Raw genomic sequence first — 18880 nt, 5'->3', positions numbered from 1 at the left:
CAGAAATACTTGGGTTCGGATCACAGCTCTGTCATTTAGCTTGTGTAGTCTAGGGCAAGTTATTAAACCTCTCTAAGTATTCATTTTTCATAAAGAATATTACCACCTCATCAATTATTATGAAAATTCAATGATACCGTTAAGTGCTCAAATTGCTTGACACTAGATAAATTGTCAATGAAGTGGCAATTTTATTATGTATGTGTGGCAGTTCTCTAATCTACATTCCTAGCCTAGATTTCTTTTCTAAGCTCTTTCTAAATTCCTATTCAATAAAATAAAATGGTTGTTTTAAGCTACTATATTGTTTTCCAGCAAAATACCACTTGAATAAGCTCTTTTCTATCAATATTTAATCCTTATCTCTTCCATTAAAAAATAAATAAATAATCTATCCTCCACTTCACATATCCAACTACCACCTGACACCTCTATTTAATTGAGCAGAACTTGTCTTCCCAAGAATATCTCATCCTGGAGTTTTCAAAAGTAATTTATCTTATTTTCATGAATAACATTACTATCCACTTAGTTATTCAAGCCAGAAACCTAGATATTAGTATAAGCTGACCCTTCTCTGTCTTCTCTTATTCATACTTATATAATTAACTGCTGTATCTATTAATACTAGATACTGTTTTAAGTATTTTATATACATGAATTCATCTAATGAAAATAATATAATAAAATATAAGGCTTATAAATGACTAGTAGGTATTATAGATAATAAAAACAGTAAGACTATAAAGAGGAAAGAGATTATAAACTAGAAAGGCAAACTGAAATAGACCTTAAAATGAGGTAAAAAAAAAAAAGGCAGGAAATATATTTTAAAACTCAAAGACTGGCAGAAAGAAACAGTTGTATGGGTGATAGTTGAACAGACAAGGCTAAAAGAAGAATGTAGGCAGGGGTTCTCAAACTTCCTGGACTCACAACCTTTTTACATTATTAAAATTACTGAGGACCCAGAAAGCCTTTGATCATATGGGTTATCTCTCTCAATATTTACTGCATTAATAAAGAAACCTTAAATTTAATTTAATTAAGGCCAAGAAATTTTAGAAATATTTTATTTAAACCAACAACAAACACATGTGTTAACATAAATAACATTTTTATGAAAAATAACTATATTATTCAAAACAAAAAACTGGCACTGTTTTACAATCTTACTCATGTCTTTAATATCTGGCTTATCAAAAGAGACTTGAATTCTCCTATCTGCTTTTATATTTATTGTGCTTCAATATGTTGCTTTGGTTGAATCTGGCCTCAGTTGGAAAAAAAAATTATCTTAATAGCCTTTTGAGCTATGGTTATTCTCCTTTGATACTATACCAAAACTCAACCAGTGATAGTTTCTTAAAGTTAGCTGCAGTGTGGAATCAAATGATTTAATAATTAATTAAAATCTTTTGATATATCTTGAACGATTTCAGGTAATCTCTTACCTGATTTTATATGATGTATTTAGTCATTTGGAAATATTTTCACCAAATTAGATAGATCTTCCAAATGTTAACAAATCTCTTTATATAAGAACAAAAAATCACATTCATTGATAAAACCAATGATTTAATTAGAGAAGTCTTTTCAGTATTGGAAGTTGTCAAGATTACAGTAGTGGATACAAGTGCTCCAAAATTCTATTTTTCACTTGAAAACACATAATTTGTCATTGGCAATCATCACTGTCAGTTGTTTTCCTTCAAGTGACGTGCTCAGTTTGTTCATTTTCAAGAAAATGTCTGCCCAATATCCAAGACTACACAAACAACTGCTCATCAGTCTTACAAGTAAAAGACTTGTTTCATGTAGAATGACGAGTTCAGTTCACAACTCAACCAATATACAAGCTTTTCCTCACGACAACTTTTGCACTTTGGTATGCAGCTGGAACAAAAGCTAAAAGCTAAAAAATCAAAACAAACACACACACAAAAAAAACCCAAAGTACTTAAGTGGAGATTTAATAAAATACTTTCCAACTGCTTCAAGGATATTCTAAAATGAAACTGACACATTTTGTTTCATTTTTTAACTGAGAATGTATAGTAGTGAATGCAATGATTACTAGCCATTTTAGAGCCACTGCTTTATTTCGGGTAATGGTGCCAACAGTTTCACATCATGAGTTTAAATGTCAACAGACTGGAAAAAATAAATAACACCTTAAGAGTAATAATAAAACAGTTTTTACTATGCAGATTCCCTCAAGTGGTTTCAGAAATCGCCAGAGAATCCTAATTCATGTTTTGAACAGTTGACTTAAGAAAAAAGGAGACAATACTTCTAACAAAGAGTCTTTGAGCTTCACACAGTAGCACAGTCCTGTAATCCTAGCATCTCAGGAGGATGAGGCAGGAGGATCACAAGTTCAAGGGCAGCCTCTGCAACTTAGCAAGGCACTATGCATCTTAGTAAAACATTGTCTCAAAAGAAAAAATAAAGGGCTGGGAATGTGGCTCAGTATTTAAGTACCCCTGGGTTCAGTTCCCAGTATTGCCCTCCATCCTCCCCAACACACACAAAAGGTCTTTCAGGCATCAAAGAGTTGGCGTAAAGCTCTCATTCTAAAAGCACACACTATGTTCTTCTGACCTTCTTAATATGCTAGATAATTTTAGAATTATATTCTTTGCACCATGTTATACTGTGAAGATTCTGAATTTTTCTCATATGAGATTTTTTTTTTTTGTCACTAGTTTGTTGCTGAGGCTGACCTTGAACTTACGATCCTTCTGCCTCAGCCTCCTGAATCGCTGGGATTACAGGTGTGTGCAGAGGTGCCTGGCTGTTGCTTGTTTCAACAGGCAATTATCTTTGCTGAGCTTGAACTGTACAAACCATTTATTGGGCAGCAGCTCCAGTTTCAGTTCAGACCTTCTGTCCTTTATTAAGCTGTTCTAAGTTTGAGTCAGGTTTCAGTCAGAGATGTGGGTGGACAGAATTTGGTCACCCTTTCTCTTGCAAAACTCTTCCACTTTCTTCAATAACCAGGGTTTCTTCAGCTTCAATTTTGTAGTTTCCTTCATTGGAAGGCCCTCTTCCCATTCTCTAATGTCCTTCTGTACACATACTGCACTTAGTCCCAGACAAAAAGCTTCTTTCCTCCACAGGCTAATAGCTCCCCTCATTTCCCTTCTCAACTAGAGTCTGTCTGTTCTTCCCGTCCAGTGGTTTCAAGATGTTGCTTTTTGTACTTTATAGAGATTATTTAGAGTCTCTTTTTGTAGGGAGTCATATGGTAAGGTCTTTTTCTTTTCTTTTCAGATGGCATACTGGGGATTGAACTCAGGGGCACTTGATCCCTGAGCCACATCCCCACCCTATTTTGTATTTTATTTAGAGACAGGGTCTCACTGAGTTGCTTAGTGTCGCACTGTTGCTGGGAATGGCTTTGAACCCTCCATTATAGGTGTGTGCCACCACACTGGGCAGGAGGGTGTTTTTCTATCATCACCTGATGAATATGATCTCCGCAAATTAGCATGATAATATCTGTAATTATAAGACTTCTTTGGATGCTGTGACAGATATGGTCTCAAGGTAGTATATGGTAGATCAATAGCAGTCCACAATAATTCAGGAAAGAAAGACCATTGAGAGAAGAAGTACCTGATGTAGCTTGGTTTATTAAAAAAAATATTGAGTACGTTTAGAAGACTCTGAAAATAAGAAATCCAGATCTCATTTCATCACCTAGAATTATAAACTTCTTAACAGATTTAATAGGCCCAAACATGTGGAACTTACTTAATCTAACCCTTGGGTATAAAATATTCTATATCATCTTTAATTTTTTATATTTTCAGAGAATGGGATTTTACTAGGTTTTTCAATAGTGTGCCCCAGCATTATACACTTACATATTGCCTGCTAACTCTCCTGGGATGAAAAGAAACAGAAGGGTACTCTTTCCTTCCTGATCCCTTATTTCTCAAGACTGTCAAGCACAGATACTGAACCTGTTTCCCCACAGGATCATTAAAAATACAACCATGTTCTTCCTTAAATTATTAGAGGCGGGGACTAAGGGCTTAGCTTAGTGCTAGAACACTTACCTAGCACATGGGCTGCCCTGAGTTTAATCCCCAACACACACACACACACACACACACACAATTATTATGGGGGAAAATTAAGTATCACCTCACTTGATGTTTCCCCTAGGTCAACAACACTGTATGAATATGTTCTCAAGGATTTACAGCACTGATGAGGAATTTTTATTGTGATATTGATGAAAAGACTATGAAACCTTGCTGAGTCTTGATCTGAATGTTTGTTAGAGTGGTGTGTTTAATTTGTGAAAATTTTATCTGTCACTTGAAATATTCACTTTTGTATATAATACAATTTTGTTTCTTTGTTTTATACCAGGGATTGAATCAGTAGGCACTTACCCATTGAGCCACATCCCCAAACTTTTTATTTTTTCTTTTGTGACAGGGTCTCACTAAGTTGCTTACTGGCTTTGAACTCACAATCCTCGTGCCTTGGCCTCCTGAGCCACTGGAATGACAAAAGTGCCAACTACACCCAGCTTTTTTATATATTTCATAATATATAATATATATATATGCATATATATATTATATATATAAAATACTTCAAGTTTTAAAAAAAAGTCTGTGAAAGCTTATCATGTCCCTTCTCTATAATGTCAATTATTCCCAGAGGAATACACACATATCCTGTTTGTATGGCATGACTTATTACACAAAGTTATCCACTACCACTATAGTATTTGTACAATTAAAAAGTAACATAAAATCCAAACATTAGCAATATATAACTAAAAGTCCTCTGGTTTCATCTCCTAGAAAGATTACAATTAGAACTGAAATTCAGAGGCTTATGGCTTCTACATCATCCCATCATAAATAAATTATACTCTTTTCCAAACTTTGAGCATCTCATTTTTTTCTTCAAAAATTTTCAAAATTAAAGTAATATATTCAGAATCTTTGAATTCCAGTAATTGAGCTAAAAAGGCTTGAACACAACAATTTTTGAAAAGGTAAACGTCTATTACTTTTTCTACACAAGTTTTCAGAGCCCTCATTTTTGTAAACTCACAGAGAATGTTGTATAATTATGTCCTGACGGAAATAAAGTTAATTATCTGAAAGAAAAAAGAGCCAGGTACAGTGGTGCATGCCTATAATCCCAGCAACTCAGGAGGCTGAGGCAGAAGAATCGCAAATTTAAGGCTAGACAAAGAAACCTAGTGAGACCCTGTCTCAAAATAAAAAACAGAAAGGGCTGGGCTCAGTGGTAAAGTGTCCCTGGGAACAACCTCCAATACCAAAAAATAATAAAAAAAATAATAGCAATAATAGCCTTTTTCACATGATAAAGTAATAACCTAATCTCAATTCCTGAAGGAGGGGACAGAGTTTCTGAAAAGTACTTATTTTTTTAATCAATTCATTGATTTTTGCTATTTTAGTTTAATGCCCCAGATTCCAAAAGTTTTAACTACTCCTTTTCTTATCAAATGGAAATCTGTCCTACAAGGAGTTACCAAATCCAGTAATGGCAATGTCGTATTTTTCTACGAATTTTCTTTACTTCTCTCTCCATCCAATGGCTATGTGACAATACAAGAAAAGACTAGGAAACAGACTCTCAATCATTTAATATCCAGAACATCAAAAAATTAAAACTAAGGTTACCATACATATTAGGACTGTAACGTAAGAAGTCTTAATTTTCTATTATTTCTATAAATTGATATAAATTAAAAAAAATATATGCAGGTGGAGTCTAATCTCAAATGCTTCATTTGAGAAGTGTTTCAAATTTTGGAGTTTTTTTTGATTTTGGAATGTTTGCATAGACGTTACTGGTTGAACACCCCTAACCTGAAAATCCAAAATCTGAAAATGCTACAAAACTTGAGAAACTTTTTGTTGTTGGAGCTCAACTTGTATATGCTTAGCATGTAACACAGTTTCAAAAGAAATGAGCTATTAGTCTAAAAATCTGATGATTCACAAAGTATAATCCAACTATGCAGATTTCATAGTAGTATAACAGAACTGCAAATAAATACTTTAAAATTAGTACACAGAAAATGTCACTTTTATTAAAACAAAATATTTATCAAAACCTTGCATGCTATAAATAGAAGACTTAGAGAATATGATTTGCATTGCTATAATGCCTTAAACAATACCTATAATTGAACTATGATGTAGATTTTTTTGTATTATCTTTAATAATGGGACAAAATGACTCCTACTAAATTGAACAGGAAAAATGTTCTTTTAAATCATATAAATAGCACAATCTCAAATTCTTAATTTTGTTGAAATTTAAGAGCATTTACGTTGTCAATCATAACACATATTTTAATAAATTACCTAACTACTTTAAAGACTTCTTTTTTACTTTAAAGTGCCATGTTTTAAGAGAAACTACTCCAAAATAAATCACTATATTAGATGCTCTGGGGAGCTTAAAGAAAATTTCATTCTAATATTCCACTTGATTCCTGAGCTATCTATATACACTGAAATAACATTATTCATGAAATTGCATATTTGCTTTTAAAGTAGATGTTAAGAAATATGTCTCACTAATAGATACTTTTGTTATCCGTATACATATAAAGATTTTTAATTATTTTAGCTAGTTACTTACTGAGAGCCATGCAAGGGATTCCATGATTCGATGTTCACATCGTTCTAAATGTTTTATCATTTCTCTTGTCAAGTTGGCTTCTGCTTTGATAAAACTTTCAATCACTTTGTAAAAATCAAAGGCTTTTAAATTAAGTACATTCAGAATCCATGGGAAGGACAAATCTGTTCCAGAATCAAGATTCTGAGATGTACTTCCTAAAAATGAAAGAAAAAATGTACAGATATGAAATGTTAAGACCTGAACCAAGTATTTTTATTCGGAAGGTCTTATCAAACAAAGAATTAAATAATTTGTATTTAGAGCAGAATTTTTTATTCTGGAGTCTATAGGCTCCCAAATTTTTGAGTGTATGTGCATGTATGTTTTTTCTTGAGAAATGGCTCATAGCTTACATCAAGTTTTCAAAGGTTTAAATACTCTAAACTCCTATCAGGGACAGGTTTATTATTTTATCAGCAATTCATAAGCATATACATTTCAATTCTCTCATTAATCCTTGGTGGAGAGTAGAAAAGAAGCTTTAAGATTTGCTAATTTAATTCATTAGTTTGAAAATGGAATCTCTTTAAAATGTGCATTTAAGGTTATTAATGAGGACTAACAGTTTTCCATATGTGTTTATTAATTCAAGTTCCTCCTTTTTAAATTGTGTACTTGTATCCTTAAATAAATGTTCCTCTTCTGTTTCTGCAAGAAAAACTTTTTTAACACTTGCAACACTATCTACAAAATAATATATTTAAAATTATATTTTAAAAACACTGTTATTGGCGCTTGTTTTGTTTATCAATAAATTATTGATTTTTCATAATTTGCTTAAAAGCAGGCACCAATTAAGAAAGCGTTGAAGCTCTGGTGGATCCCAGCTCTAACCTGTGGTCTAGTGATCAAAGCATTGTTATAACAATGCTTTCAATTATTACTGTCTACTCTTTAAAAACTGCTTTGGCACTTTACAATCTTACAGATTTTTTAAAGGATTTCAAAAGGTACCTCTTCAATTTGTTCAGAATAGGATAGGGAAATCCACCCCCGAGATGGCCTGAAATAATTCAGATAAACTATTTAAATAGCAACTATTTAAATGACAACCAATTACGTTCTTCAGTATATACTCATCTACAATATGCTTTTCTTCTCTTTACCACATACCCCCTCTAAAAACAACAAACAAAACAAAAAATATAACACACCTGGAGTATTTTTTTAACTTTAAATTCAACTAAAACATGTATTTACTAAAACTTAACTTACTGCTATAGGTAGCCATTACAACTTCAAGAGCACACGCCAATAAAGACATATGAAAGATGTTGTCATTCAGAAGTTTGCTATAAGAAAAAAGGAGAATGATTTTAAAATATTTACTTTTATAAAAAGAAGAAACTGCTGACTAAAACTAAAATAATATATTACCTAAAATTTTGAATGGAGAGTCGTTCTTCTTCCTAAAACAGATAATGTTTTTAAAAGTTTAACTGAAACTTAATATTTGTGTCAAAAGTTATTTTTTTTTCTACTATATGTTTTTAAACTTACAGATTTAAGCATGGATTCCATTACTCGGTAGTATAATCGGACTCCAAGTTTATATCGCTACAACAAAGAAAAAGAAAAAGAAGAACTTGCTATTTTAGAACATCACAATAATCACTAATTTTTTGTAACAATCTTTTCTTGCAACATACTTCTGACCCTTTTTAGAAATATGGCTACCAAACTGGGTGCAGTGGTGTATGCGTGTGATCCCAGTGGCTCGGGAGGCTGAGGCAGGAGGATAATGAGTTCAAAGCCGGCCTCAGCAAAAGCGAGGCGCTAAGCAACTCAGTGAGACCCTGTCTCTAAATAAAATACAAAATAGGGCTGGGAATGTGGCTCCGTGGTTGAATGCCCGAGTACATTTCCCGGTACCCCCCCACCCCAAAAAAAATTAAAAAAAAAAAAAAAAGAAATATGGTTACAAAAAAAAAAATCACAAAAGCTAGACTATCTAAAACTCAAGACTTAAGTATAAAGTAATGTTTCACATTCCCAATAAGCTATCAAGAGGTTAGATCCATTACCTGATTCTCTAACACACCATTTCAGTCTACATCATTTATACTAATGGTAGATTGTATGTCCAGTACAATATTTTAAGCACTTACATACCTGATTCTTATAATCTAGAACATCTATTTTCAGAACAGCTATTTAGAATTAGAGAATAGTTCCTAATCAGAAAACTCTGAAAAACTCAGTAACCCTGCCACAGTCAAAAGTCAGACAAAACTAAATTTCTCAGTAAAATGTTTTAACCAAATAACTACTTCCTTTCAGTTGAAAGAATAACCAAATATTTTCAGTTACATGCTCATATATACATGCACAAACCATAGTTCTTCATTCCAAATTAAGAGTTCAAATGTCATATACAACCAAAAAAGAACTTTTAAGTATAGTTGTTTAAAGCATTATGGCATAAAACTATAATCTCATGACACTGAAATAAATGTGTACAATGGATTATAATTTTCAAACTTATCTTTACAAAATTGCTCTCATTAATGCCACACAGCAAAGCAGAATAAATATAGAACCTGAATCTCAGAGAAGTTAAACGACATGTTCAAGATCACTCAGCTCACAAATAATAGAACCAGATGTAAACCCAGTATTCCATAATTCCATAATCCATACTCTTACCCAATATATTGGTTTTAGATTATCTGAATAATATCACTCACTATCACTGAGAATTGGCATATATAGTAAAATCCCATTTACATAAGTGTATGTATACATGAGTATTGACACATGTAGAAGTCACAGCATATACATCAAAAATTTAACATGAGATTTTAATTTTTTTGCTTACTTATATTTTCTAAATTTTCCACAATTGGTATGTATACTTTTCTTTTTGTAAAGGGATGGGGAATGATTTCTCTTAAGGTTTCTCATAAATAGCAACACACTCAGGCAGCTGGGATATATAATCTGCCAATTATACTACTAGACAAATACTATTATTTGTTTAGTATCTGTACAATCTGAACAGATGCTGCCTTTAAAATTATTGCTATAGACAGGCATTGATGAAAATGAACTCAATTTACCTGTGATCCAATTTCAACACATCCCTGTCCCACAGCTTTAGCAAATTTCTCTTTAAAGATGTGTCCAATATCTTTCACTCTTTTCAGAATATTTTCTTTTGGGTTCACCGTGCAATTCTTTAAGAAATATAAACAGAAATCAATATTGACAATAGAATTTAATCAGAATTAAAATTTTCTGTTCCATATCTAATGACTGAGTTTTTGAGTGTTTATAAAAATATGGAAACACTTCTATAATAACTAGGTAAACACAACCACAGAATCTAAGCAGAATTTCATTGGATGTTAGTGTCCAAGAAATTTTCAAGAACAACTAAAAAACTCTATTACCTACAATTTCTGCTGCTAGGTTTAGGGGACCTCAGATTTGTTAGCCTTTCTATTCATCACGTTTTCATAAAATATGTTCAATTAACAGGTGCATTTGAATGTATGTCACCCCCTTCACAAAAAAAGCCAGTGGAAGAAATAAAACTAAGATTTAAGCTCAATATAATTTCTTAATTTAAAACTATGCTTTAGAAGAGTTAAAAACTAGCCATATTATTTAATAACATTTTCAGAAACTAGTATGGGAAAATAGTTACAAAAGAAGTTCCAGTGCTCACTTAAGCAGCATATATACTAAAAACTAGAACAATAAAAATAAGTTCCAATACATGCATCATTTGGAGTGTGAGGCCCTATCAACTTTAATAATTAACACACATCAGAAGATGATATATTAAAAGAAGCAGTATGATGTTCTATTTTATAATTCATATTATGCTACAGTAAAAATATATCACTAGGTATTAAAATATATTCATTAGGTACAGAAGCATAGTCCTAACATTCCAGTTAGTTGAGAGGTTAAAGCAGGAGAATCACAAGTTCAAGGTCAACCTTGGCAACTTAGCAAGATCCTGTCTCAAAATACAAAGTAAAAAAGACTTGGGATGTAGTTCAATTGTAGAGCATCCCTAGGTTCAGTTCCCAGTATGCAAAAATGAATGAATAAATGGATGGATGAAAAAATAAATACTACCAAGCTCAAGCCTTTGGACATTTTGAAATATATAATAAAGAGGCCTTTCCTGTCATAAAATCACTGCTGCCAAATGTCAATTAAAATATGCCCAGTGTCTAAGATTTTACACACAGAGAAGATACCATTAATTTTAAAAATGAAAAAGCCTGAGTTTATAATAAAGAAGTAAAATCAAGGAAAAACGTAATGACCTTCAAGACACTCTGCCTCACTCTGAGGCAAGATGTCATTGATATACAATTAAGAAGTTATAAAGTTTCATTAAAAGAAGTTATAAAGTTTCATTAAAAGTTAAGCTTTAAAATGAGCTCTAGAGAATGTCTCTGAGGCAGAACTTTCTGCCCAATGGAATTAATTTAAAAAAAAAAAAAGAGCTCCAACATGCTCCAAAAGTTGGAAGAAGCATTTAAAAATGGCACTGAGAAGAGATTGTCAGTCTTTTAACTTCTATCATTATTATTTGCTAAAAGTTCTAGGTAACTGGGTTGATATGTTTGGGCAAATAATTCTCGTGCTACAGATAACTCATAAACAAAAGTAACTTTATATAAGTTAGACAAACAAAATCAGTTCTACACCAACATAATTATGAATAAAAGAAATTACTTTGCTAATTCCTGGACAGGACATAGCAAGACAGGACAATACAACATGACAAAGTCACTGTTAACAATTATAGAAAGTAATGACCAGAATAACCCAAATTTTTAATAAGCATCCTGGCCTTGTACAATTTCCACAGATGAGCACTTTGGTGGGTCCCAACCCTAATCATTTGAGTTTATATAAGGAGTGATGAAGCAAGCCGGCAATACTGATGCTGGTTTTCATTCTTTCTTCTTCTCTCTTTTTTTTTTTTTTTTCAGGGAGGGGATCAGCAGGGGCTTTCATAGATCAAACTCAGAGTCAATCAGGAATTGAAAAGTGCAATGCACACAGAGCCAGGCAAGAATTTCAAATGAAAATGGGTTGAAAGTGGGATTAAAAAAACAGATGGCAGGGCTGTGGTGAGTGTTAAGTCCTACCTAACATTGTGTTCAAAGAAAAGATTTAAGATTTACGCAGGCAGAGAGAAAAGACAGATTAACTATAAAGGAACAACAGTAGGTCTACAGAAGACTTCTTAACTATTCACCTTGGGAGCCAAGAAATAGTAAAGCAATAATATCAAAATACTAAAGTAGTTATTTTAAACTTCTGAGAAAAAGTACATGTCAACTTAGAATCGAAGATCCATCTTAAAAAAAAATAAGAGTAAACACATTTTTAGACAAAAAACAAAACAAAAAACTGTACTTTTATCTCAAACTAAACTTGCTAAAGGAATTATTTAAAAATATGTCTGAAGAAGGAAGAAAATGATCTCAGAAGTTAGGTCTAAGTTGCAAGAAGGAATGATGATAAGGCAAATGATAATCCTAAGAAAATCAAAACATAACACTGCCTAAATAAAATAATACTATTAATATCTAATTAGTAGGATTTTAAAAGCAAAAAATAAGATAATGGGTAAATATATGTTAACTTCTAATTTCATATTTCTTTACCAAGATATCACAAAATATGTTTCATAGATGGCTTACATTGAAATAGGAAATCAAATTTTCTGATGGCTGATCACTTGCTGAATTTAAAATCATCATTAATTGTTGGATAGTATTCATAACAGTCCTAGAGGGGAGAAAAAAAGGAAGAAGCATTAAGCAAAGAAGAAAAAGAACAAATGAAATGCACATATCTCAAGTTCTTTTGATATCCTGTCTATCCCATTTATCTTTACAAAGTTCCCTGAAATAAGACTTATGGGGGGAAAAGACCCTTAGTGTACTGTGATTCATAAGAAATTATGTTCTGCTTACATCTTTAACAAGTATTCATAATAAGTTTATGTTTATAGGACTGATACACTTAACTAATAAAACTAAGTATCAATAAAATATTAATTGGTCAAATTAATGATATTATATTTTGGAAAAATATATGGCATCATAAATTTTTATATCATATGGAGAAAAATTGACATCAAAATAGTAATCTTTCAAGAAAACATTGTTACAATTTAAGTTTTTTGCATATAAAAAACATTTATATATAAACCTTTATAGAGAGACTCTGAAATACACAATAGACAATATCTTCAAAATCAACTGTGAAGATTTTACAAAACAAGCAGCAATATTCTTTAAAACCACTTTAAACATCATCTAAAGATAAGACCTGATTGTGTGTTAACATATTCTAATTTTTGGTAAGCCTAGATATATAGCAGTGAGTAAGATTAAGTGTTTATTTTTAATGAAGTATTGGTGGAGCAGTTTTGAAAATACTATTACCTTAAAAATTTTATATATTCATTAACTACAAAAGATGCAAATAAAATGCATATTTATGTGAATATTTGTTGTAAATGCTATTTTGGTTTTTATAGTGTACAATTAGAACAGACTTTGAGTCTCTTGATAATAGACATCATGAGGCAATGTTTTGCTTATACAATTAAACATTAAACTCTCAAAGACAGTAAGACATTTAGTAACTTGAGTAAAGAATCAAATGATTCTTCTTTACAGAGAACTTCAACGAAACACATTTAAGGTCCTGAGTAATTTTAAGTCACCACAGTTAAAGCATAAAATTAGATCAGTCTCTTAAAGAGTCTTTACTTCTCTACCATGCATATGCACATGCACATATGCGTATATGGTATATAGTAAAGACTAATATTGCAATTTTGAAGTACAAATGAAATGTACCTACTCTCAAATAAAACACATTTGCTACATTGTTTAATCATTCACAGAACTGTACAATGTTTAGGGCTTAAAAGCTTCTCAAATATTATTTAGTAAAATATGTGCAGTATTCTTAGCCAAACCTCCCTAAACTTGTACCTATACTTTACCTTTCAAACATTGCCATGTGGCTTCAATGTTCATTAATCTATTTAAGCAACAATGACTAAAACCACAAACGACCAATTGCTAAACCCCAAAATCTGTTCCAACAACTGACTTCCTTGAAGCATTTCACCTCAAGCCCTTGTGCTTTCCTGAAACCAGAGCCCTCCCTTGACTTTCTTGATGTCTCCCTCTAGTCTCCCAAACCACCTACTCTCTCATTCTCTAAAATCTATCCAGCCCTTAAAATGCATTCTTTAGGTTTCAGCCCCTGCTACCTATTCTTGCCACTATATACCATCACTTCAGGTAACCACATCTTTTGTTTTTAAACTTTCATTTATTTTTTTTTAATATGGTACTGGGGATCAAACCCAGAGCCTCATGTGTAGGCAAGTGCGCTACCGCTGAGCTACAACCCCAAACCCCAATCACATCTATTTTTTATGGCTTTAACTTTGTCTGACAATTCCCAAACCTGTAAGAGCCTTATATCCTACTGCTTATTAGAAAGTGTCTTCAAAAATGCCTCAATAATATTCTCAGTATGAATTCATCAAAATTATTCCTGCTCCTTCATTCCCACCACTACTCTCTTCAGATCTTCCACATCTCTCAACTCAACTACTGCAATGGGTCAGTCTAGAGATTTTTACTCACCATCTGAAGTAGTAAGACCTAGGCAAGTGTACTCCAAAAAAATTCCTCAGGTTATTTTAATTTGCACTCTGGGTTAAGAAGTTCTGAGACAGGTTTATTTCTCACTTTGTTCTGTCCTCTTCAGTCCATTCTCTCACAAACTACTAACATGTAAGCTTGTAAAAATCAAGTCTGACTTCATTCTTACCCCTGCTTATCACCCACTTATAGCACAAGTGACATCATGGACAAACTGAAGTCTGTACTTGAATATGGCATACAAGGCCCTTCATGTCTAGTACCCACTTCTCCACTCCTGCTGTTTCATCCCCTCATTTCACAATCAATACATATCTGCTAACAATTACCCAGATACACGGTGCTAATTCACACTACCATGCCTTTGTACATGCTCTTTCAGCTCCCTAAAATGCCTGTCCTGTGAGACAGATGTTTCAAAATTCAGTTCAGACATTGCTTCATAAAATCTCTTCTGCATCATTTCAATAACTGTCCACAAGTCTATAACAAAACTTATATTAAAAATTGTTTATATACCGATACAGTTATTCAAAACATGATTGCCTACTAACACCAAGTATTATGCCAGGCCTTAATTATTAAATGATGAACAAAAAAAGGCACAGTCCATATAGCATGAAATTTAAAGGCTATTGTGGGTATTGGTGAAAAACAAGCAAATACACAAATTAATTTATAATTACAAGTTGTGATACAGGCTTATGAAGGTACAGAACAGGATGCTATGACAAATAATAATAAAGAAAAATAATTCAAAGAGAAATACATCTTTAAAAAAGTAACATTTATGCTGAACATGAAGAACAGCAGTTGGAAATCCATACCCTACCACTGCAAAAAAAAGGAAGTTTCAATAAAAGAGAATATTAAGAATAAAGGTCTTCAGTACAAAAGAACTTGAAGAATACAAGAAAATGAAAGAAAACCAACACATGGCTAATGCAGGGTGAGCAACAAAACAAGATGAGGCTGGAGAAGCAATAGAAACAGGTCAGATAAGGTCTTGTAGGCATTATTAAAGAATGTGTATTGTATTCTAATTGCAAAGGGAAGCAATGAGAGAAGTTTTTTATTGGTTCGTTTTAATTATACATGACAGTATAATCCATTTTGACATAATTATACAAGCAATGAGAGGATTTTAACAGGAGGGTGAACAGACATGATCTTATTTACACTTCTAGAATATTGTTCTTGGGGTTCTGTGAAGTTTTGATTTGATGGTGGGAAAGAGGATCAGTGATAAGAGCAGAAACAACAAGATCAGTTAGCAGTCTATTGCAAAAACCCCAAGATAAAGATGTCTAGGACAAGGGTGGTTAGAGTAGAAATGGAGAAAAGCAGATGGACTTAAGAAATACTTTGGAAGCAGAGTCAACATTTCTTGATAGCAGGTTTAGACATGTGAAGTAAGTGAGGAAACAGACAAAAAAAAATGGTTTTATTTCTTCAAGGTTATATGCAGATCAAATGGTGAAACTTTTCTTTTTTCTTTACTAAGATGGAACACATACACATTTTATATTGTGTTCCTTAAGGATAGACAGAACTATAATGATAATAACCTAAGCAAATCATTAAGTACTTGGAATACAATGAGCACTCAATACATATTTGCTACATGTATGTACAAATATAAAAAGAAACAATTAAACAAACCTAAAGCACTATAAAGCACTGAATAAACAATTATAATGAATACTAGAAGAAGGAAAATCTCATACCGAACTGGAGTATGTGGAGGAATCACATTCACCTCTTCATCAGGGTTACTTTTTCGTGGTGTTCTTTGTGTGTCAAAACTAAATGGTAAGCAAAATCATTCACATTATAAATTTGCAATTTGTGTTTTATGGGTCAAATAAAATACTTCCTGTTGCTTCATAAAATCATACAAATTGCTAAGTCAATAACAGAAGTGATAGGAAATAGATAACCCAACTGCTGCTCAAATGATTTTCTTCAGTACCATTTTAAAGTATGGGTCTCTTTTTAAAAATTTATTTATTTATTCTAATTTGCTACATATGACAGCAGAATGCATTTCAATTCATAGTACACACAGAGAGCACAATTTTTCATGTCTCTGGTTGTATACAAAGTAGAGTCACACCATTCATGTCATCATACATGTACTTGGGGTAATGATGTCCATCTCATTTCACCATCTTTCCTACCCCCACCCCTGTCTCCTCCCTTCCCAGCCTCTTTGCCCTATCTAAAGTCCCTCCATTCTTCCTATGCTCCCCTCCCATCCCCATTATGAATCAGCATCCTCATATCAGAGAAAACATTACACATTTAGTTTTTTGGGGATTGGCTTTTTTCACTTAGCATATTATTCTCCACCTCCATCCATCTACCTGCAAATGCCATGATTTTATTCTCTTTTAATGCTGAGCAAAATTCTATCATGTATATATACCACATTTTCTTTATCCATTCATCTACTGAAGGGCATCTAGGTTGGTCCCACAATTTAGCTATTGTGAATTGTGCTGCTATAAACATTGATGTGGCTGCATTACTATAGTATGCTGTTTTTAAGTCCTTTGGGTATAAACAAAAGTGTGGGTCTCTTTCCACTAGGTTTATGACAAAGAGATGTACCCACCTTTAAGCAGATTCTCAAAAGTGAAAGTTAGATGTTTTCTTGCTGGTGATATTAATAACCAAGCAGTTGAAGTATTTTAAAATATCAAAGCTCAAGTTTTGTACCACACTGTGCCTTCTAAAAATTTTGTCTAGTTAAATTTAAAACATTTTACTCTATTTAATTTCCAAATTACATGTAATATTATAATTACTCTTGTCCATTTATATTTTAGGATCCTTCCCAACAATTCAAGAAAATAAACTTGGCATTAACTTTTTAAATGAATGAAGTGGGCAATAAGAGATTAAAAAAAAAAAAGATAAAAAAACAGAGACCACCACTTGAGTAAACTAATTAGTTTAACCATTTTCTTTTGGTGTACATGTACATTCAACTATCTGAAAAAAAGATAACTGTTATAGAATACAATTCATATTAAATCTCTACATTGTTAAAAAATTATATGCTTAGAATAGATAGTTACTTTTTTCTTTAAAGGCATTTAAATTAACTTATTATAAAATGATGTTTACTTACAGGTCAGTAAGTTAATAAAAACCTATCTGATTTACCTATATCAATATCAATCTATATCAAAAGCATAACAAATAAAAATATTCCATGTGAAATACCTGTCTATAGGATCAGTCTGAAGAGTTTTATCATGATCCAAAAATAATCTTGCATCTAGATCTTTGTTTTTAAGATAAATTTCCTCATATCGCTTAGAAAGACTTTCAACCTCAAAAGAAAAAAATACTTAATTATTCTTTTTGTTATTATCTTTTAACACACAGAAGCAGATTTCATTAAAGAATGTTTATGCAATATATACTTTACAGTATACATTAAGTTCACATGCAATATAATTAAGACCTAACTAAAAGTGAAGTCTAGAAAACCGCAAATTTTTTTCAACTTCAGTTTTATGTATTTATCCCATTTATTAGAATTTTATGTAGACAAAGAATCACCAATGCCACAAAACAGAACTTAAGATAAAAAATAGGTTGAATATTTCTTACACAAAATGTTTGGAACTAAAAGTCTTTCGTATTTCAAGGTTTTTTGAATTTTGGAATGTTTGCACATATAAAATCAGCTATCTTGGGGATGAAATCCAACTCTAAACATCAAATTCATGTATTTTAATATACACATTAAATGCATAACCTGAAAGTAACTATATAATATTTTAAATTTGTGCATGAAACAAAATTTCATGGTACAGAATTTTCCACTTATGGTAATATCAACACTCAAAAAGTTTCAGATTTTAAGAGAATCTCAGATTTCAGATTAGGAATTCTTAACTTTATTATAATCAGTTAATTGCTAAAAGCCTTCGAATATCCCATATATCCTTAACTTTTAACTTTCTACTATATTTATCAATATAAAACTTTATTTTTTCAAACATATAGCAAATCCTCTTGATTATATGTCCAACCTATCTTTTCTAAACCCTCTGGTCCACTCTACATCCTTATAGTTAAATATCTTGGGCTTAATTAATAAACCCAGTTAATATACTTGTACAATATAATAAGCTCAATTAATAAACCAACTAACATGTTTGTACAAATAATTCTCAATGTTAGATATTTTTAAATGGCTATAATCTATAAATTGTTTATCAGCTCTGATCAATAATTTCATAATCATAATTTAAAAATCAATGCCCAATAGACAACTATTGGCATGCTCTCTGTTGTGACTTTTTTTTCCCTATATTGAAGGGTAACCTCAGAGCCTTGTACATGCTAAACATGGGCTCTACCACTGAAAACACGACCCCCAGCCCCTGCTTTGACCTTTAAAGACAAAGTGTTTCCAACCTGAGAGAACTAAAATTGCATTCTAAAAGGAAGGGTATGAAGAAACCCAGTTGAATTTAAACTTTATTTTTGTCTATATA

At 32.0% G+C, this 18880-nt stretch overlaps 1 protein-coding gene across 4 annotated transcripts in view; it reads right to left on the bottom strand.

The window, feature by feature from the left end:
* Positions 1 to 18880, bottom strand: part of Rb1 (RB transcriptional corepressor 1) — a 161197-nt gene that overhangs the window by 87059 nt on the left and 55258 nt on the right. For all 4 annotated transcript variants that reach the window (XM_071611499.1, XM_071611498.1, XM_027928767.2 and 1 more), the window contains 8 exons: positions 17595 to 17704; positions 16091 to 16168; positions 12372 to 12459; positions 9756 to 9872; positions 8197 to 8253; positions 8074 to 8105; positions 7912 to 7988; positions 6655 to 6851 (listed from right to left, as the gene is read on the bottom strand). In XM_071611499.1, coding sequence (XP_071467600.1) covers positions 6655 to 6851; positions 7912 to 7988; positions 8074 to 8105; positions 8197 to 8253; positions 9756 to 9872; positions 12372 to 12459; positions 16091 to 16168; positions 17595 to 17704 — 756 coding nt within the window. The remainder of the gene's footprint in view (positions 1 to 6654; positions 6852 to 7911; positions 7989 to 8073; positions 8106 to 8196; positions 8254 to 9755; positions 9873 to 12371; positions 12460 to 16090; positions 16169 to 17594; positions 17705 to 18880) is intronic.

This window comes from Marmota flaviventris, chromosome 4, assembly GCF_047511675.1.
Source record: "Marmota flaviventris isolate mMarFla1 chromosome 4, mMarFla1.hap1, whole genome shotgun sequence".
In the NCBI taxonomy this organism is placed as follows: Eukaryota; Metazoa; Chordata; class Mammalia; order Rodentia; family Sciuridae; genus Marmota; species Marmota flaviventris.
The sequence above is the reverse complement of the archived record's forward strand: the minus strand, read 5'-3'. Positions and strand labels throughout refer to the sequence as shown.